The sequence below is a fragment of the Orcinus orca genome, chromosome 3 (genome assembly GCF_937001465.1).
Source record: "Orcinus orca chromosome 3, mOrcOrc1.1, whole genome shotgun sequence".
Classification (NCBI taxonomy): domain Eukaryota; kingdom Metazoa; phylum Chordata; class Mammalia; order Artiodactyla; family Delphinidae; genus Orcinus; species Orcinus orca.
The window spans coordinates 172,783,056-172,805,490 of NC_064561.1; the positions used below are offsets into that span (position 1 = coordinate 172,783,056).

The 22,435-nt window shown below is 45.7% G+C and overlaps 1 protein-coding gene across 5 annotated transcripts in view; it reads right to left on the bottom strand.

Annotated features, from left to right (window-relative positions):
• OTULIN (OTU deubiquitinase with linear linkage specificity) overlaps positions 1–22,435 on the bottom strand; it is a 32,811-nt gene that overhangs the window by 8,993 nt on the left and 1,383 nt on the right. Inside the window, exons 2-6 of one of the 5 annotated variants that reach the window (XM_049708373.1) lie at positions 18,814–19,032; positions 15,257–15,333; positions 10,075–10,169; positions 6,505–6,648; positions 237–362 (exon numbers count right to left, since the gene is read on the bottom strand). In XM_049708373.1, the coding sequence (XP_049564330.1) occupies positions 237–362; positions 6,505–6,648; positions 10,075–10,169; positions 15,257–15,333; positions 18,814–19,032 (661 nt within the window). The remainder of the gene's footprint in view (positions 1–236; positions 363–6,504; positions 6,649–10,074; positions 10,170–15,256; positions 15,334–18,813; positions 19,033–22,435) is intronic. The other 4 variants (XM_049708374.1, XM_049708375.1, XM_004274482.4 and 1 more) reach the window with 4 other exon arrangements.

Genomic DNA, 22,435 nt, shown 5'->3' on the forward strand with positions numbered 1-22,435 from the left:
AAAGTTAAACGTTTCATTAAACACATCATCTCCTCCAAGAATACACGATGTTGATATTTCTTCATTTTACCGAACACTTCATAGGAAGTGTTTGTGTTCGTTTAGAATTATTTTGCCTAAAAACCAGCCAAGAGCGTGTGGTAATCCACTAAGTGAAGACCAAGAAGTGGTGTGCTGGGGCACCCGGGAGTGAGAGCTTTGCACTTATCACAGAAAGGAAACTACATGTTCCAAACCTTCTTCCTCAGTAAAGTGAGGGACTCCTTAATTTTATCCACCAGGGCCTCGCTCTTCCCCTCAAACTTCAGTCCAAGCTTCCACTGCTTGATCCAGCTGTATTTGCTTATGAGTTTTTCTGGTAACTAGAGTATCAAGAAACAGAGAGAGAGAATGTTAACATTCCAGAAAGGCCATCACACGATCCAAGCTATAAGAAACAATGAAGCCTACAAGACCTACCTTCGTTTCCAGAATTAATTCCTGCACATCTGTCTGGGTTTAGGACGGCGGACCTAAATCTGGAAGTCAGGATCTCGGAAAGACCCACCCTGAGGAGGGCTTCTACAGTGAAATGGCAGTTTTGGTTGAGACCCAAAGGCACAATGCACCTGGCTGGGTTCCAGCCGCGGGCAGGAACATTCCACAGCACTTTGTAAGGGTACGTGAAGGCAGTGTTCACACCAGGTCTTCGCATAAACCACCCAAGCAGCTGCGGGGCTCACTGGTGCCTCTCTACCACTCCCTAATGCCTGACTCAGGAAGGCGCTTTGGGCCTGTGAGATGGTCCAGGATAGGGTAAAAACCTGTTCGTTTCCTGACTAGGAAAATAAAACCTAACTTCTGATACTTACACTATCATCAAAGTTTTAATATTAGAAAGAAACACTATGGTATCTAGTTTAACTAATCAGTGTAGTAAGATAGAAAATACAACTGAGAACAAGAAGCAGGGGTTAAGGGAGTTGTGATGGGCTAGCTCATTAGAGAACTGACAGCTCAATTATTATTTTGCCTGTTTCCTTTTTTTTCCTGGAGCGTTTGCTATTTTGTTTTCCCCTCATCATCAATAGAATTTGGAGTCTGAAAAGCAAGCTGGGACATAACCGGATAGATGTCAGCATGGGAACTCAGACTTTCCCAACAGTCTTGGAGAAATCCATATAATTAGGCCGGGCACAGGCATGTCCCTTCAGTGCTATAAAATGCAGAAAGGAAAAAAGAGTTCACCTCCAAGTCAAAAGATCATTAGAGAATAATTAATTCCTCCCTAGAACCTGAGTTTGTTTAACAGTTATAATACAGTTTTAAATGAGGCCACGTGTTCAGTTCTCCTGGAATCTAAGGCTCTGAAGACCCTTGCATGAGTGGGAACTCCAGTTTTACCTGCCCTTTACAGCAGTCATGTGAAACTACGGTGGTTTCATCTCTACAAAAAAACAAAACCACAACAGGGACGTAAATTCCTCTTCAGGTGGTTATCACAATGATGGCGTTAATGGGGGAGGGGCTGTGTTCTCATCTTCTTATGATGACAAATGACCACCCACCCAAGAGCAGCCCAGCTCTGTGCCCACACTGTCCTACATTTCAGCAACATGTGGGCAGTTCTGCTGCCAACTTTCTCTCAGGTTCTCTGGTTTATCACCAGACTCTAAAATGCCCTCAAGTGGCAATAAGCTGAAATCACAACTGGGCACAGAGAAGTGCAGTGAGCAGAAAATACTGGCTACGCAGATGTGAGCTGGGAAACGGCGTGGAAGGAAGCCCAGAAAACATAAGCATCACGTGATGTTGTGCATGTACCTAAAAAGCAGGCACGATGCTCAATTACTCAAGAGACCCCAAAGATCTAACTACACCGAGCAAAACCCAAAAAAAAGTCCGTTTCCTCATTCCTTCCACGCATGGGCCAAAGTATTGCTGGAATAATTATCAAGGGCTGTATATGCTGGGAGCTGTGGGGAGCCTGGAGAAAGCCCAAAACTGAGGTGTGAAAAGAAACTATGAGGAAAGAATAATGGAGCTGAAATTCTTTACTCAGATGAAAAAAATGAGGATAGCTTTAAATGCTTTCAGGGGGTCATGACACATACGACACACACACACACAGCCATTCTTTTACACTACACACACGGAGACTGGACTTCTGTTAGGGTAAGGGAGACGTAAAGAAGAAACAAAATGAAAAACAAGAAACAATGACGGGAAATACTTAATAAAGTATTAAACTGCCTAATTAGCTTAGGTATAATTTCATTTGTGACTGAAATATAAAAACAGCCTGTTTTCTCTAGCAAATGTCCACAATTCTCGAAATCAGCACCATGGTTAAAGGGATAGCAAGTAACAAGAATGTGTCATCCCCAAACTGTCTCATGAGTTCTGATATACAGTCTATCCCACCCTAAGCAAGCAAACACTGTCACAGGTCCCACCCACTCAGAGACATTCTAAAACTATGGAACCAAAGGACCCCTGCCCCGAAGGATACCACGTCTTGGGGACCCAGCTGCTGCCAAGTTTAAGAACAGCCAGACCAAGCCACGTCCAAGGTCAGGGTCACGGTCAGATCATCCGACTGCAGTCAAACACAGAGACTAGGATCTGGACAGAAGCGGGAACGACAGACAGGGAGCCAAGACATGATGACAGGAGGTGAGAGGCAGCCGAACTGTCAGACAGGCCACGAACGAGCAAGGCCAGAGGAGCCGAGCAGCACGGGACGAGCAGCCTGGGCTCGCTCACCTCCACTGAGCTCACATTAAGGGGAGGGTCTCGGTCTAGCGCTCCTACTTCCCTTGAATCTCCTGAAACCATGCATGTTCTAGGAGAGAGGGAAAATGGCAAAACGCTACAAAGAACATCTCTCCAAATGTAAATGGAAGCAGAAACAGCCAGCTACAGGGTGTGTAGCTTCTCTGGGCTCACCGGATTCTTGACGAAGTGCAAGCTGAGGTCAAGGGATGTTTAGCACAGCATGCAGCCTGCAGGCTGGGCCAGGACTGGTTCTGAGTCTACAGACTCACATACAAACTCAGGTGTCCCAGGACCTGCCCAATGCCCAGTGTGAAGAGGTGGGCTACTACAGAGCCTGGGCAGTTCAGGAGACCCTAACAATGCTGAAACTGGTTCCCTCCAACCTGCCTGCTGAGAGCAGCCTTTTTATGTCCCCAGAAGTGGTCAGTGCTCCAAGAACTTCTAAAAGCCCCGTGGACACCAGGACATATGACTGTCACTGGATGCAGGGTAGTGGTCAGAAGAGGCCCTTGGCAATTCAGAAAGATCAAGGATCAGGGTAAACTGAGACAGACTTATTTGTCAGATAGTTATTGTGTTTATAACAGCGAGCCTACCCCATTTTAAACCCCATAATTTATACCAAGCTGTAACAGCAAGCATGGCCTAATTAACATGACAGGATACAAGTTATTCTGATTTAGTAGGAAGATGGGTAGGAAATGGGCACAGAGACTTTCATACCAAAACTCCTGTAAGACCTTCTTGTTCTGTAGAATTGAGTTAAGTATCACCTGACCTGCTTGTCTTAATCACGAGCGTTAACAAATATTAAGACGCCTCCTTATTACAGTTACACAAGTAGTCTCTGGTAACGGAGAGGCCCCACTTGCGGGGCGAGGCGGTCCGGGTACCCCACCACCACTGTGCACCGCCGGCTTCTGCAGGCCTCACCACCTGGCGGTATTCGTACTTGGTTCCACCCCGACTTCTTCCAGTCACGCTGCACCGCCCTCTCGCTCACCCAACGAGACCCGTCAGTGTGGACCTTCCGACAGGAGACGAGGCGGAAGGGCCAGCATGAGAACAGGGATGGAATGCCATCCACAGGAGGCTGCCTGAGACACCTGGGAGGTGGTTAAAAACTAGTCTGGTCAAGTACGACAACCAAGTCTGTGTACCCCTTCCTGCACTGACACTTCAAATGAGAAGCGTGTGGTGCATCTGTCACCCGCCCAAGACACATAGCAAAGCAGACCCTGTCAGGAAAGTGCTCAAATCGAGGGAATCTGCTGGGGGCTGAAGAGTCAACACAGGGACAAGTCTTCTAGTTGGATGAGAGCAAGAAAAGTTTAATAAACTTTCATACTAAACTCACGGACAGGTATGATGTGCTTTTTCTCTCTGACGTGGGCCTCTTGGCATTCGAGAAAGGTTAGATGACAGAAATAATACCACTGTGACCAACTAATTATGCTCCCAAGAGAAAAACTCTACTTGTTGACTGATACATACAGAAAAGGGAAGAAATTAGAAAGAGTACTTGAGAATTTCCGCATGACTCAAATGAAGTCAGGAAAACCACCTTAAAGCCCCCATTGCTCATACGCGCAACGTGCTCTCATACCGATCAGAAACCAAGCACGACCTACCTAGACTATTTTTAATTTGGCAGATAACCTTACCCAAATGTATCCTGTTAGTAAAATAAAAATTATGCTTTACTTTCATGGAGCGTATTTTGTATGTTTAATTATGTAGAGCACTACTTGCACCAGAGTTCCTTGGAAAGTTAAAAATTCAAATTCATTACATCAATTAAGTCCATAAATCTAAGCAGCCCCTTAAAGTAAAAGGCTCAAAGGAAAGCAGCCTAAAATCGAGGAGGATTTTGTCACAATCAATAAATAAAGCTATGGCTGTCAAACAAAAGTTAAAGCAAAATACAGTGACATCACCCATGTCTGCTTCCCAAGCAGTGTCTCATGTCCACAGGCATGCTTTTGACTGACCAACATTCTGAAATATTTCGGTACTGATATATGTCTAATTTGCAAAGCTAAAAATAGCCTAGTGTATCAATTTCTTTTGCTCCTTTCTCAAAAAAAAAAAAGCTAATACTGAGAAATCTGCTTAAGATGACATATCTTTGGGACTTCCCTGGTGGCGCAGTGGTTAAGAATCCGCCTGCCAATGCAGGGGACACGGGTTCAAGCCCTGGTCTAGGAAGATCCCACGTGCCGCAGAGCACCTAAGCCTGTGCGCCACACCTACTGAGCCCGTGAGCCACAACTCCTGAAGCCCATGCGCCTAGAGCCCGTGCTCAACAAGAGAAGCCACCACAATGAGAAGCCCACGCACCACAGCGAAGAGTAGCCCCCGCTCACCACAACTAGAGAAGCCCATGTGTAACAACGAAGACCCAATGCCACCAAAAATAAATAAAATAAATTTATATTAAAAAAAGATAATGTATCTTTGATTAGAAGAAAGTATCTTTCACAGATATCATTTAAATAGTTTATACACACGTGATTTTACACCAGTTTATAAAGTAGATAATCACCTGAGAGACAGGTGGTATCCTCCACCCACTGATCCTGGTTTTGCTCTTTGAGGGTATGTGATACCCCGTTCCCCTAACAGACCTCTAGTTAGCTTAACTGCCAACCAGTATCCTCTAAAAGTCTTTATTCTAGGCAAATACCCCAGCTCCTTCAACTGTTCCCCAAAGCAGATGAGCCCTGTCGGGCACACTCCCACCTGTACTGAGGGTACAGGCACAGAGCTGAACTGGGTTCTCAAGATGGGATGTGACCAGCCCTGTTCAAGACAGGGCTGTCACTGCCTGTGTTTTAGAAGCGCTCCTTTTAAGACAGGGCTTCCTTATCACTGCAGGCATCACACATCAGTGGGCTCGTACTGGGCCTGCAATCCATTAAAATCCTGACTCTTCCTTCCCCCCTCATAAGTTGCTGGTAAGGCAGATCTCCCACAGCTAGCACTCTGAGTTTTGGTTTGGGGTTCTGTTTTAATACAGGCGCAAGGTTTCCTATTTTCTTCCAAGTAATGTCATATTGTGACTTCTGCTCAATCGTGCCTGCCCACCAAACTCTTTTGGGGTATTCTATCATCCAACCTATTGTGACCTCAAGCTGATGTGTGTCGTGGATACACGACACACTGATGATGTGACTTCTTGGGGTGTCACGTCCAGGCTGCAGATTTAAAACCTTAAAGAGGGCCAGGCCTGGGACACAGCCCCTGACCCTCACCTCCCCAGGGAGCCTCCCCCAGGCTGACAGCAACCATCTCTCTTCTAGGGTTGCTGCTCTGCCCCCTGCCATGCCAGCTCTCCTAACACTCTGCAGAGGGTGCCGATTCCTTGAATTGGAGCTAGAATCACAGAAATCTGCCTCCTAAAACCCCAGCATGTTCTCAGATAGTACAATATACAGCCCACTTGGTAGAGACTCCAACACTGAAGTCAAACTGCCCTAAGTGCTTTGAACAAACCCTATACACCTGCTCTCTAGTTAAGCTGAAGCACTGAAGAAATTTTATCACCTTCCTCTTCTGGGGAAATATCAATCATTTTTAGTCACTTTGCTATGCAAAATCATCTCAGCCACACAAAACTGAATAAACCCACACACTGACGTCACACCGCAGACAGTACAAGCACGTAGCACAGGGCAGAGAAGGGGAAGTCTTTCTCACAAAAGCAACTGGAAACATTGCAGACTCAAACCTGCAGCAGCAGCGTACCAGCGTGAGCTCCGGGTCCTGCAGCCAGGAGGGCAGCGCGGCCGGCTGGCTCATGGCCTGGAAGAGCGTGGCCCTCAGCGCACAGTAATTATCTCCACGGACTCGCCTGATGGAGGTGAATTTCTGAGACACCTCCTCGTAGCCCTGGACAAAAGCATCAGAGAATTCAAAATGGTCATTACTGACTTCAGAGAGTGGGGAGAATTTTATTCCTGTGGAAAAAGTGTGCCCCCAATCACTAGAAGAACGGAAACAAGACTGGCTGAGTCTTTCATGTAAGATATTTGAATTCTTTTTTTAATTAATCAAAGGAAATTAACAAATGTTAGTAATGTACATAGTATCAGCATATGTAGCAGACGCAACATACTAAAACATATAAAATAATACACCAAGTATTATTAAAACACTAGTCACCCCCAAAGTTGAAGTTATATGCCCCTTAGCAACCGTTGTAACATTCACTTATTAATAACCAACATTCTGAAGGCTTTAATCTGTGTTTAGATTGACCCTAAACTCTTTAATGAAGAGACCGAAAAGAAAAGAGAGATGTACCCAGCTCGTATCTCCACATTAAAAATAATACCCCCAAATCCCAAATTTCCGTGAAATACATAAAAAAACTACATGCTAGGAGGTGCCTGGATAAATTCTGTTAGACTTTTTCAAAAAGTGGATTTAAGTGTCATTCTTGTTTAGCCTGCAAGTGAAACAAGGAAATGAAAATGCTCAGTGACATGCTCAGTCAACTCAAATACAGCCATCCAAACGGACCATTTGGAGCATGCCCCCCAAAAAGGACAGCATAAAATCCCAGCGACCTGGTCCCGGGGCCCAGATGACTGATTCCCCGCTGGACGCTGCTCAGGCGTCGGCGTCAGCTTCACGGCTTCCCCACCGCACGGCTTCGCCCCCGACCTGGCAGACCTTTCGCTAGTCCTGCTCTTCCGCAACAATCACTCGAAACCCTGCTTCCTACCCACATTTACACAAAAGAAGAAGTGTCGCCCTCATGGGGTGGGCACCATGTAGACAGTCATCCTGTGTCCAGGCACTGGACCCTGTTATTAGTTGTTTTCAAGGTTCAAGTCACAGGATGATGTTCTAAGGGGATATGAAAGTACGTCTTTCCAATAATAAAATTTTGAGAGTTGCATTTTTATTCAGTGGCCCAACCGCTGCAATGTAAGGGCCCGTCAAGCAGACTCATGCCTGCTAATATGCACCTCTTCCCTATGGTGAACCCCTAGTTACCCCGAATACTCACGATGGCTAGTTCAACAACAACTGTATCTTTCCAAGTGTGTAAATGAATACCCAAAACAAAACAATCAGACAAATAAGGACTAAAAGATAACAGAGATCCAAGCTGTTATCAGGCCCAGAAATACTCTGACTGCCACGGGTCCCGATGGGATGCTTTTCTAACTGATGTGCCTTTGATTATTTGGTCACCGAAGGGTCCAACTATAGGGTCATATCTTTACCTCAAACTGAAATCAAAGAGGAATGACTTCAGCAAGAGTTCCAAAATATGGAACACTTGGATAACTTAGTAAACATCTTCAATTACAGGCTTGAAGGTGCCAACTGTTAGAAGAGATCCTTTAAAGAGACTGAGATCCAAAAATAAGGTTGCATGTCAGTGTAAGCATTTCTGGGGAAGATGAGAAAATACAGTTTAGATACCTGGCCTCTGGTTATCTACATTGATACAGAGCTGGAGGTTTTTACAAAATCTACAAGTAGCCAATATGCATATTCAGCAGATGGCCACACATATCTAAACATTCTTAAGCTCTGGCAGGAACTGAGAGTTCCAGGTACGTCGTGATTGAGCTCTCTAACGAGTGCCTGAGACACAAGTAGTCTACAGTCCAGACTTGTGGGAAACAGGGCTGACACTGGCTCTCAGAGCTTCAAAAGTGGCAGTGGCATTCGAGTATGGTCAGCCCATTTCAGGGCAGGCATGGGCAGCTGAGGTGCCTGATGAAAGGGGCACAACATTTTCTACAAAATGAAGCTCTGAGGACAAGAACAAATATATTCAAATACTTAACAATCTTAAATCCTGAACAGTACAGTTCTAAACAAACAAACAAAAATTTTAAAGATATTTCTATCAAACATGACAGGTCAATATCTCTAACGTGCCAGAAGTGCGTTCAAACTTGTAACGTAAATAATCCCAAGAGAAAAATAAGTAAAGGGTAGAATCCATAAGTTACAAGAGGTGGTAGAAGCATTAGGGTGAAACTGCCATTTCCGTAGCTCGGAGGAAGTCAGATAAGGCCACGCCTTGAACAGCCTGGGGTGCCGGGGTGCGCGTGTGGGGCGCAGTTGGACCGCTGGCCCCCAACTCTGTCAAAATCCCACATGTAACTTTACAGGCGGCCCTCTGCATCCATGCAGCATGTAGTGCTGTAGTCCATATTTACTGGAAAAATCTGCATAGAAGTGGGCCCAAACAGCTCAAACCTGTGTTTTTCAAGTGGTCAACTGGAGTAGCAACTTCAATCTACAAAGGAACACTGGATTCAGGATACATTTGAGGGGGAACCAGTAGGATGTGCCACTCGACCTGCTGTGCAGTGGGAGTGGGTCAAGGGGCCTGACTCGAGCAATGACCCAACCCAGTCATAGCCACAGTGGGACCGTGTCATGGGAATCCATGATGTCCCACAGCCTTGGAAGGACTACCTCAAGGTCACCAATCTATGCAATGGGACTGAAAGGGGGACAGCTCCTGGGATGCCCTAAATCAGGAGTCCCCAACCCCTGGGCCATGGATCGGTACCGGTCTGTGGCCTGTTAGGAACCGGGCCACACAGCAGGAGGTGAGCGCCAGACAAGCGATCGAAGCTTCATCTGTATTTACAGCCACTCCCCACCACTCGCATTACCACCTGAGCTCCGCCTCCTGTCAGCATTACGGTGAGTTGTATAATTATGTCATTATGTATTACAATGTAATAATCATAGAAATAAAGTGCACAATAGATGTAACGCGCTTGAATCATCCCGAAACCATCCCCCTCCCGAGACCGTGGAAAAATCGTCTTACACGAAACCTGTGCCTGGTGCCAAAAAGGTTGGGGACTGCTGCCCTAAATAAAGGAAGTAGTTCCAGATCCCTCTGCTTAGAAGGTACAGGAGAGTCCAGGCCCCTAGAACTGGAGGACATGGAAAGAAAGCTGAGTGGGGACAGCAGATGCATGACGTCTGCGCCTTTTACCTCACCAGGCCAGAAGGGCAGTGTTCCCAAATGACCCCAAGAGGACAACCAATGGCTGGCCCAACCCTGAACAGCACAGAGCCATTTATGTGTTTTCCAAAGAAATCAAGTTACTGAATAACTGATTATGATTCTATGTTAATACTGTGACTCCAAACAAGTCCCTTATCTTTGGAGCCTGTTTCCTCATCTCTAACGTTAGAACACCAATAATTACACAGTCTAGTGGCAGTTGTCATAACTAGCATCTAAAAATACAAAAGGACATATTAAATAATTACTTATGATAGACTATTGGAAAGACTCAAAATGCGTGCATCCAGGCATCATACCTTTTTCATACATGTTGCTTTTTGCGTATTTCCCCTCCATTCTTTTTTGCAATAGTCCATGATATCCATTTCAGGAGCTACACTTAATCTGGGCTCTGTTAAAGAATAAAAAAAAGGGGGGGTGGGGGGGGTGGGGAGGGGGAAACAATGAAACAAAGCATCATCAGAATAATGGTACTGTTTTACCTGAGATTTCCTTTCTCGCTCACTGCAGTCCCCCAAAATCCAGAATTCCACTGCTGCCTGCCACCAGACCTCCAGCACCTCGGTCCTAGGTGACCACCGAGGGCTCCCAGTGGGCCTCCCTGTCACCACACCCTACCAACCATTCTCCACACGGCAGCCAGAGGGGTGCATTTAAAACGTAAGTCAGATGCTACCCACCACCGCTGGGCTCCAAGGCCTCCCATCACACTCGACTCTACTCCCTCACTACCTACAAAGGCCTCGTGCCCGGGCCACCCGCTGCCTTTCTGGCCTCAGCTCCCACCACTCCCCACGCTGACGGTTCCTGCCCTACCTGCGGGGCACCCGCTCCTCGCTCCCTGAAGGTCTCTGCTCACCTCTTGACGCTGATGCCCGATATCAAAATGCCACACACACACACCTTCACTCTATTCCCCTTACACGGTTTTTTCTTATTGGCACTGATCAACACCTGACATATTTCTTTTTCTGCACCCTGTCTTCCCCACCCCTACACACACACCACACACACCACACACACACCACACACACACACACACACACACACACACACACACACACACACACACGACAAAACATGAGCTCCCTGAGGGCAGGGGCTTTGTTTTGTTTCTCAGCTGTGCCCTCAGCACCTGTAACCACACGGACCCAGGTGCCCATGAATAATGTTCACATTAAATACGCAGCAGTCTAAGCTCTGAGAAGATACATCTAATGATTTGTAATTTGTTTTTTCCATCCATTATACAAAGAGATAAGACCTCTATTACAAAAGTATATTTAATTGTCTCTATTTAGTTATATCCCGCCTTGATCCCAAAAGGCTATAAACTGTTGATAATGAGCCAGAAATTAATGGAGCTCTCAACATCAGCTGAACCACATCCCCCAAATTAAAAAATACAACTTATGATCAAACAATATAGTAAAAAATGGCCTTTAAACTCTCCTTGTTTAACGTATGAGGTTTGAGATTTGATTTTGTGGCACATGCGTATGCACACACACGCGTATGTCTGTTCTAGGAAGAAAGAGGTAAATTCCCAGGCATCTCTTGACTTCCTTTTTAAAATACTGAAGAAGTAAATGTTAGCAAAGAAATCGGGATATAAACACAGAAGTACCTTACAACATATCTACTCAGGAGGAAGCTGAACACAAAATAAAGATGTTACATTCAGCTCAATTCAATAAACACTTGCTGCGTGTCTAGTATGTGCCAAGCTTTGAGCTAGGAACGGGGGGTAAGAAGATGTTAAAGCCCCAGATTCTGTCCTGAATGTGTTTAGAGACTACTGAAGAAGAAAGGACCACAGGTACTCACCACACAGGGTGTGACAGATGAGGGATGACTGATGCAGGAGCCCAGGAGGAGCCCCTAATCCCTGTTTGCAGTTCAGGTAAACCAATTTTTTTAAAAAACAAAAAATGTAAGAACCGCCTGTTTTAAAAATCTCATGGTAAATCCTTTCACAAGAAAAACAAACCTTTTATACAAAAGGGAAAATAACACATATACAGATAACAGATACATTTATCTGTGGCATAAGTCAGGACTGGCTTAAAGGTGAAACAGACCCCGGAGCATAATACACGGAGACCACAAATACCACCGCTGCAGAGCCAACCCTCAAATACAAACCAGTCATTGTCTGAAGTCAATAAACACTGTTTGAGTGTCTATTTAGTGGAGGGAAGATTTCCCTTTTATCGCCTTCCTACTCACCTCCCCACAAAGCTTGAGGAACTACAAATGTCCAGAGCTGAGGACACTTAGCGGGGCACGTTCTGCCACGAGGCAGAGCATGCTTCCAGCTCAGGAAGGGCCTCCCGGGAAGAAGGTCCAGCCTTGCCACTCTCCTCACTTGCAGTCCTCTTCCTGTGTGCACCGAGACAGGACTCGGCCCCTGGTCAGGGAGGCAGGCCACACCCCAGGACTGAGGGGAGAAGGCAGAAGGCTCAGCGGGCTCAGAGGCCAAGCTGCAAGCCACAGCCCTGTGCTGAATCAGAGGTCCGCGGGACACAGCTGAGGGTGGAAAATGGATACTCACAAAGCACTAGAATCAAAATTATACTTTCAGTCCCATCCTGCCACCATTCTTTGGGAGGAGGACTCCAACAGCCACCGCATGCCATCCTCCAGGCTAGAAGCCAGAGACACAGGACAGGCAGTGCCTGACCTCAAGTGGTTTAAGTATACAACAGTTCCTTGCTTTGTTTAACTGCATCCAACACAGACTGATTACTGTTCCCAGGAAAGAACATTTCTAGTGGCAAAAAAACCCCACAAAGACAAACGCACAAAAAAAACACAAAGGGGGAAGCTGAAAATCAGAGTGGCAACCAGAAGCCAAATTAACCAAGAGGTTTGTTCCTTAACCACCATATGGTGACAAAGACAAGGATTCAGACTCTCAGAGGATGGGAAGTTAAAACTGAACCCCTCCAGAACGCTGGGGCTCTCAACTGAGAGGCTAGGGCAAGAATCGCAAACTTCTTCTCTGGTGGGCCAGAGAGTAAGTAACGTAGGCTTTGAGGGTGTAAGGTTTTCTCTCACAGCTACTCAACTTTACTATGCATGAAAATCACCATGGGTGATGTGTAAACCAAGAAGTTCCAATAAAACTTTATTTACAAAACCAGGGGCCATGTCAAATTTGGCCAGGGAGCTATAGTTTGCTGACCCCTGCCTGGACTAGGTGAAAAAAAGCTTTTCACTAACAAAGAGAGAGCATTAAAAAAACTCTCTGCCTTGACCTGGGCTCTGACTCGGAGAGAGAGGAAGCCTCCCCTGAGAATTCATAACCACGGGCCGGCTCTCACACAGGGCCAGGGTGTGACTTCACACTAGCTGCAAGACCCTGGAAGCTCAAACCCAGAAATTAACCTAACGTGGCCCAAGGCAGGTGACTCCCTGGGTGCCTGGCAGAAACAAGGCCAAATCCTCTCACACTCAAGACAGGCTGCATATACTCTACACAGACACACGAAAGCTGAGCTTAGAATTCAAACCCTGAAGAAACAAGAAATAAGGAAAAATAGCAACTGGCATAATTAGGCCTGCCAGGATTTTCAGATAATGGGATTATCAGGCCTGAAAGAGTATGTTCAACATGCTTAAAGGAATAAAGGAAGGAATAAAAACATGAGCAAAGAGCAATACACTATCAAAAAAAAGACCAAGCAAATTCAGAGGGAAAATAGAACTTTTCCAAAAAAGAAAGAAAAAGAAAATATTTCCGAAGGAACTGTCCTGAATGCAACAGAGGCTGAAAGTCAGAAAACATTTGAAAGGGTGTGTGACAGAGGGACCTGGATGACTGAATGAAAGCTAGCAAACACCTCATTAGAGCTATGAAAGGAATAAGTAGAGAGAATAGGAAAAAGGCAATATTCAGAAAGATAGTGGCTGAGAATTCTCCTGAACTGATGAAAACTAGCCATCCTCAGATTCAAAAAGTAAAAAAAAAATCCCAAGCAAAATGTTTAAAAGAAAAAAAAAAAAATCCATACTTAAGAAACCTCAAGGAGAAACTGTAGGACACTGAAGACAAAGAGAAGACAGAGAAAGACAGATTTCCAAGGATCGGACTGACTGCAGTACTTTCAACTACAAGAGAAACCAGAAGACAATGCAATAAAATCATCAAGAAAATAAGAAAAAATAAAAATTCATCTGGGGTTATTCAAGAAAAGTAAAATAAAGAAATTTTTATACGGACAGAGCTTCCCACCAGAGGCACTTCTACAGGATGTTACTGCGGGAAGGGCCAGGAACCCAGGAGGACTGAGATTCAGGGTATAAAGGGATCCATTCTGACCTCAGACTAAAGCTGGACAAGGCCTCAGACAAGGTCCCCTGAAAAGCCAGAGCACCTGCACAGGCCTTCCCTGGGGGGCAGAGGAGAATTCCAACAGAGAGCCTGCAGAGTGAGGGAGAAAGCAAGGGGCCCCTGCACACACAGCAGGAATAAACCATGACTGAAGAAGCACTTTCTCCTCAGGAATATGACTGCTAAGGACTGAATCCGAGGTGAACTGTGTGCAACTGCAGCAGAAGATTCGAGCATCCTCTGAAGGTTATGGGGGACCATAACATCTCCCTTGGCTACCACAGTGAAGAGTTCCAACAACTCCTTGTGAGGAAGACTCAAAAATTATCATCGAAGACCCCACTTTGTATCTTTTGTTCCTAATTACACGTATAATGCTTTGCTAACCATACGACAAACAGGAGCTAGTTCTTCAACCAGAACACACACATCACACAAGTGGTGCACGAGAAAGTGCCCCCTGTGAACCATCTGTGGCATACCCCCAACTCGGAGCATCTCCACTGGGCTCCCGCACGAGGCTAGAAGGGAAGGAAGGGGGCATTTCTCCACACACAGCCCCGCCGGCCGTGCCCCCAGCAGAGGCTCAGCCTTGCAGCCGTGGGTCCACGGGCCCTGGTGGGGCGAGCAGAGCAGGCACGACTGAGCAGAAGCATGGACACAAGATCATGAAATGACGAGAGAATTAGTGCTCTCAGTTCCGTGACCGTTCTTCCTTATCAGTTAATCAAATTCACGTGGCCTTCTGCACGCAAAGACCCGGAGAGCAGGCTTCTCAGTAAGTCCTTCCACTTGAAATGAAAAATGCCCTTCAAACCCAAACTCTCCCTCTAAGAATATCAGCAAGTCAAGAACTGAGAGAGAGTGGTGTCAAGAGATTAAACAAAGCCTCACGGGTGCAAAAACCATATGAATGTAAAGAACGCAGGGGAAGTATCTGCATTAAAACTAAAACCTCAGGAAACAGTACTCCCCAAACATACTTCAGCAAAATGAATAATCCAATACAGATAAGACCACATGCACACGCATGTTTCCTAGGAAGTACATCTCAATATTTCATGGAAATGGATATACCGGTGTAACTGCATTTTCTACTATAAACAGTAGGAACTCTATAAAGAAAACAATTCCAAACATACCTGATGACCCTCTTTCATGTATAAGTAATTCTTTCTCCTTTTCTATTTCATCCGCCGCACGATACATGTCCTCCTCGCTGAAATCATACCAAGTTAGACATTTCAAAAATTTGTTGCACTGACAAGTTCCCTCTTATCACAACATGCAACTGCTGAAAAAATTTATGACACGCAAAGTTTAACTTTTTCACATTACATGATGACAGTCTGATAAAATATGGGACTTTTATCTTAGACTCATGTTTCTAGCATTCCAATTCAGTTTTTTACTTTAAATGAGACATTCTACACCACTCCACTGGCTGCATGGCTCTGAGGCCATTTTAAATGTAACGTCTTTAATGCCTCACGTATGTAAGCATCTTAGCGTGCATCTTATCAGTGAAGCCATGCCATGCTGGAGATGGTGCTAATAAAAGTATACAGGAGTGCAGGCCAAGTGCCAACTTTAGTATGTCACAAGCAAATTTTACAAGAGCTACTCTAAAAACAAGGATAGGAGATTTACAAGTCCCCAGAGCTACAAAACCTCCCTCAGGCCCCTCCTGGTCCCTGAGGCCCACACGCAAGCAGCCACCCACCTTCTGCCGAGCACATCCCTGGCACCCCGCATACTTTCACTGGGACTTAGCACAACAGCTCCCAAGAGTCTCTAGGCTCCTTCAGTGAGCTAACAAGAACCTACTAAGTCCTGGAAAGGGAGAAGACCCCACTGGGTGCCAGACAAGGATGAAAAACAGGACTTCTGAGTTTTAAGATGCCTCCTTTTCCCCTCAAGATACACCACAACGTGACAATGATGGGAAAGAGAAGTGCCAACTCTATCTTTGCTGAAACCACAAGACATGTGAAAGCCCAAACCGTCCAAAAGTGGAAGAAGGGGTAGGAAGGGACGGAGGACGGGGGAAGCCTCGAGGCCAGTGGAGGGGCATCTGCTGGAAGGGAAGACCAGTACACCCTGCAGGGCCCCAGTAAGGCTCAGGAACTGGAGGTGCCAAGTGATTCAGATGGTATAGGAGACACCCAGGGCTGAACACAAGGAAACTGGCTGGTGTACACATCAGGAGAGATCAGACCCCCAATTCCCAGTACTCCCTCCCCATGACAGCACACCCCCACTCCTCACACAAGACAGGAGGCTCCAGGCACCCTGGACATTGGACACAGGAAGGAGGAGTTACTAAGGAACCGGGTGAGCGACTCGAGAGACGTACTCACACCCTGGATTCCCTCAGCCCCCCAGCTCCGCGTGCATCAGCCCAGCCGGAGGAAAGGGGACCAAGTGAGAGGGAACAAGAGACAGAAGAAGGGCCGCTGAGACAGAGACTGAGCTGGGCACTAACATACCCTCCACCCCTCTGAAACCCTTCAATGGCTCCCATATAAGCAAGGAAGTCTAAATCTGGACCCGTCCCACCACTCTAGCTTGTATTCTGTGATTGCCCTACACACACCCACACTTCTGTCCAAACACCTGACCGACTCTAGCCTGTGCTTTCATACCTGTGATAGGCTTCATCCATGGCCCGGCACGAATGGCTTACCACCTACCACCTCAGGGCACATGCCGTGTGGGTGGCCTCGCTGGGGGTGCCATGGCTGGAGTCACCCAGGGTTCAACCACTCCTCACTAGCCATACGTATAACTGTGCAACTCAAGTGACCACACTTCTCACCACCTAAATGTATCCACCTGTAAAAAGGACAGTAAGGGCTTCCCTGGTGGTGCAGTGGTTGAGAGTCCACCTGCCAATGCAGGGGGCACGGGTTCGTGCCCCGGTCCGGGAGGATCCCACATGCCGCGGAGCGGCTGGGCCTGTGAGCCATGGCCGCTGAGCCTGCGCGTCCGGAGCCTGTGCTCCGCAACGGGAGAGGCCACAACGGTGAGAGGCCCGCGTACTGCAAAAAAAAAAAAAAAAAAAAAAAAAGGACAGTAAGAGCGCTCACCTCAAGAGACTGCTGTGAAAACAGACGCATAAATACTCAGCACTCAAAAACGTTAGCTAGCCTTATAAATTTTCATGCTACATCCATTCGTGTAGAGTAGTGGTAAGATCATTTCTTATTCCTTTCTTCCTTTTCTTCTCTCCATGTAAAGGTGATGGGGCGTGTGTGCCTGTCTTTTTTAACGTTGTGAGGTTGAGGGGACATACTAGGGAAAAGGTACTTTCCATGTGCTCTAACCCCAGTGAGATTTCAAGTAACAGGTGTGATGTCACCCATGGAGCCCGTGCCAGGGTTAAAAGCAAACAGAAACCAGACTCGCAGGGACTATACATCAAATGCTTAAAATAAAAAGTGACTAAATGTGTTAAGGTCTTTTTTCAATAGTTTAATGTTATCCTTTGGCCTCCTTCCTAGCGTTATCAAATAGGAGAGAAATTCTGATCCTATAAAACAGGCATTTAAGTGAATCATTTTCACAGTATCATTATCAGAAGCATGTCTTTGGGGAAGCCACTTCCCTAATCTTGGCCTCAGTTTTCTCATCTTCAAAACAAGAAGACCAGACAAGACCTAAATGATCTACATGGTTCCTCTTCCAGTTCTTAGTTCTAACAGACTATGAATCTATTCGCACGTCAAGCCAGTTCTGTGGCTACAGGCAGGCATATTCACCTGCACTCGTCTCCTTCCTTTCTAATCTACAAAATAACCAAAGTGCAATGGCAACACCAGTGCCCAGAGGAGGTTCTCTAAACAAGCATCTCTCTGCACAGCCGCAAATACAAATTCCACCAAAGACCAACAGGAAAGGGATGCAAAGGAGACTAAATGCAAAAGGAAGACAGGGCAGAAAGGGAGATTACTGGTAATAGAAATGCAGTGACTCAAGAGATACAAAAGAAGTAAAGCAGAAATTGAGGAATGGGAGGCCTGGGGTATATTCAAATGACTGTAGCCACACTAGATTTCATTCAGATTCCCTGCACAAACGTTTGCCAACTTCCATGGCCACCAAGGACATGTGGCCAAGGACATTTGCTAACTTGCCAAGGCCACCAGGGAAACTATAATACAGCTTTTAAAAGCCACTGTATCTCCTTGGAGAGAAGATAAGTTAGAAGTTCAAGCAATAAAGCTCAATCAATATGATCAGAAAATAAGACATTTAACAGCCAAAATGAAATATTCATCCAACATAAGGACCATCAACTGGAAAGTGAGAGAGATATATGAAAGCAAGAAAAATTAAAATAATTTTATTTAAGAAAATACTTCACTCAATAAACTTCTGCTTTAACTTTTTTAAGTATCAAAATATTAAAGCTGAAAATAACAACAAAAAGAAATTATATTTAAAGTTGGGAATCTGAAATAGCTAGAAGTTTAAATTTTTGTCATGGGAAGGGAAGACAGTGAAACAATGCAAGGAAAGGGGATATATGATAAGATAAAATCCTTGATGCTGACCAGTTTCAGAAATTGGGCAATCTTTTGTGTGTGTCAAGTTGGGGTAGGGATAAGGCGTGTCCACCATTTAGCACAAAGAGGCCACTGAAGTCCACAGGCTCAAATGATCACCACAGCAAAAAGTTTCCTTCTAGAAAACATACCCATCACTAGAAAAGTAGTAAAGAAAAGTAGGAGTCTTGGGCTTCCCTGGTGGCGCAGTAGTTGAAAGTCCGCCTGCCGATGCAGGGGACACGGGTTCATGCCCCGGTCCAGGAAGATCCCACATGCCGCGGAGCGGCTGCGCCCGTGAGCCATGGCCGCTGAGCCTGCGCGTCCGGAGCCCGTGCTCCACAACGGGAGAGGCCGCAACAGTGAAAGGCCTGCGTACCGCAAAAAAAAAAAAAAAAAAAGAAAGAAAAAAAAGAAAAGTAAAAGTCTTAAATCTGACTTGATTTCTTGCGGACCCTGGCATGTGAGTCATACTCAAGTACACAGTCAAGTTAAATTTTAAAACCAAAATGCTAATAATTTCTACTTAGAAAATTATTAGTTTAGTACCATAATGTTACTTTAAAGTATTTTCGAGCTCCCATTTTCTCTCAGAGATGAATTATTTTACTCTCAATATTAAGGCAATATACACCATTGAGTAGGTTACATGACATTGTCTACTAAATTATTATTATTCCTCTTGCTCTTTTCAAAGACCTGGATAACAATAAATGTTTGAAAACTTAATTTTAAAGTGCTTACTACATGTAGACAAAATTACACTACTCCCCAAAACAAAAGCTATAAGCGAAAAACACAGGGCTCAGTGAAGCAGAAGACATTTCTGTGAAGCCAGTTTTTCAATTTCTGATACAAGTAAACACATGATATGAAAAAGTGAATTCTAACATATATGCAAAGCTAACAAGACAGCACTTTAATCACTCACCGTTATGAACATTTGCACTAAGCTTCCCTTAGTTATCTAAAAAAGCTAAACTGAGTATGACTCTGTTCAGCTCTCTGGACTTGAACACAGCAGTTCATGCTTAACTTGGCCTGTCCTAGAAGACTAATGGCCCAGGCAGTGTTGCTGAAAGTGTCAACCACTGTGACACCACGCACCATCCCACACGGGCACAGGAAAAGCAAAGACCACTCAACCCAGCCTTTCTCCACCTCTTAGCGGTTGTAGAGATGAGTGAACAACACATCAAATGCGGGAAAGTCCCGGCACCCAGGCTGAAATTCCACCTCCGATCTGCAAGTGGACTTTCCATGACTGGCTCGGGCTATTCCACGTGACTTCCAGAGGTGTCTGGGGACAACCAAGACACCCTTAACAAGGAGGTTTCTCAGATGCATCCCAGCTCTGAAGCAGGTTCTACATCCAGGAGGGGGAAGGGGCAGGAGGGAGTCGCTGTTACCCCATCAAAGACAGCCACCCCACTCCCCGGGGCTGCTAAGGTGGGTGGGAAAACACATTCGCACAATAGCACATTTAGCAACACCCGAGGACAATGGCTTCACAGTTTGTTGTTCACAGCCCTTCTGAGAATCCACAGCTTTCCTCAGAACCTCAGTCCAGAAAAACATAAATACACTCATAATTTTGCCTTCCACTCCAGAGGGGTACACAGACACATCATGTTCCCCCCTACACACAGCCAGCCTGTGGACCCCAGATTCAAACCCTGTCCCACCGTCAGGCAGACAGAGAAGGACCACGGAGTAGTCTCACTTCTCAATTCCCTAAGCATGTCTAGCCTGGCCACCAACCATGTCCCAGGACCATCCTGGTCCTCAAGGACTGTAGTACTAGCTTAGCTAAGAGGAAGAAGTGACACAGCACAAGTTTCAACTGTATGGGTCAGGTGAGCAGAGGATGGAGTATAGGAGACCTGCTGATAGGAGGGAGGTAATGTCCAAACAAGTCAACTGAACCTGGTCTGACCTAATACTTCCTCAAAAGGGACCCTGAATCATCTTGTGAGCCATCCCTAGGGCTTGTCCAAGGGATGTCAGCCAACCACAGCTCTCAAGCGAACTAAGAAAAAGGAAAGAAAGGAAAGGAAGGAAAGAGATTTAGGAAGTAGCTTATCCATATGATTTTTATGTCTTTCTTCCCCACTATTCCTCTCCCTTGCAAAACACAGTGAGCTTAGTCACAAGGAATTTGTGTCCTACAGTACAGCCTGTAGGAAATGAGCCATCCCTTCCCCTACTCTTCACTGCACCTCTCAGAGTCACAGCCCGGATGTACAATATAATGGCTACAAAAGTTGGGCTGTGATTTGTATTCATAATTTCTATCCACTGAATGAATTAAAATGACTCTGCAGGGTATCTCAAAACATCTGCATTTTATGGTGTTTCATATTTCCAGATGCAAATATTTTACTCAATTCCTGTGCAGGTCAAACCTAACTCTCTGGGTGGAAAGAAGGGATTTGGCTCCAATGACAGAACAGCACAAGATTCAAAAACTATTTTAGGACCTAGTTCAGGCATTATTACACAATTTATTTATATCTACACTCAACTATTAGGCTGCATATATCATCATGTAAGAACTGATGTGCACACATTATACTGCAAACTATATAATGGCAATGTTTATATGCTGCAGTACAGTTTCTCTAGCCCTTAAGAAAATATCAGAGTGCAATGAGAAGTAGCCCCATTGCCCGTATAATAAACAAGGAAGCCCAGAACGTAAGATACGATGTTCAGAAGCTGATATTTGAAGTTATCTTCACCTCCTTTCCCTGGCTCCCCCTTGCTCCCTTATGAGAGTTAAAAGAGAATGAGATCATCAAAGACAACAAAAATAGGAAGAAAAAGAAATTAAGCTAGTAAATAAACGGCAAATTGGAATATTTATTCCAGAAAAAAAAAGTGAGGTCTGCATGATTATATGTCATGGCCCTCTACCTAGTTTTGCTGAGAAAGCCAGAAAGACATGGGGGGAGGTCCCCACCCAGGCATCAGGGAACCTGGCCCTGAAACCTACTCCCTGCGCCTTCCTGGCCAAGCTGCACCTATCAAATCTGCAACTCAGTTTCCTAACCGATAAAATGACAAACCTAGGCTGGGTTGTTTACATTCCCTTCAGCTCCACCCCCATAATTCTACTGACAGTAGAGAGAAGAGGCACCTGTGCCACAAAACCTTTTCGTCAGGGAAGAGTGTTCCTTTTGCACCATGACCCATTTCCCCAGGTGCTCAGACTCTGGGAACCACATCCAGCAGAAAAGCTTGCCAAATAACTCTGTGTATTTGGGGGACCGTGGTTCGGACTTCAAAGTTTCTGCATCTCCCAGGAGGGCACGACACAGCTGAGGCTGAGAAACAGCATCTGAGGGCCAGGGCTGCTAGGTGGGGAGCACAGCTGAGACCACCGGGACCTAAGTGCGGCAGCAGCAGTCAGCCTGGAAGCCGCAGGCAGGAACCAGCACGGGCTGGGAAGGGGCAGAGGCAAAGACCACCCCCATGCGCACCCCAACTTCACCCGCTGCAGAGTCTTAGGTAGGGCTCAAACCCAGGGAGCAAAACTGCAGCCACATCTGCTCACATGGGCCTGCACAGTGGTTTCAATTAAAAAATAAAAGGCTACTATTTAACAATCAGGGGAATTCCCTTGAAGTCCAGTGGTGACAATCTCTGGCGGTGGAACCAAGATCCTGCAAGCCGTGTGGCACAGACAAAAAATTTTAAAAAATAAAAGTGAAACACCTGGATGTAATTTAAAAATAAAATAAAAATCAGGACATTTCAAACAAAAGTCAGAAT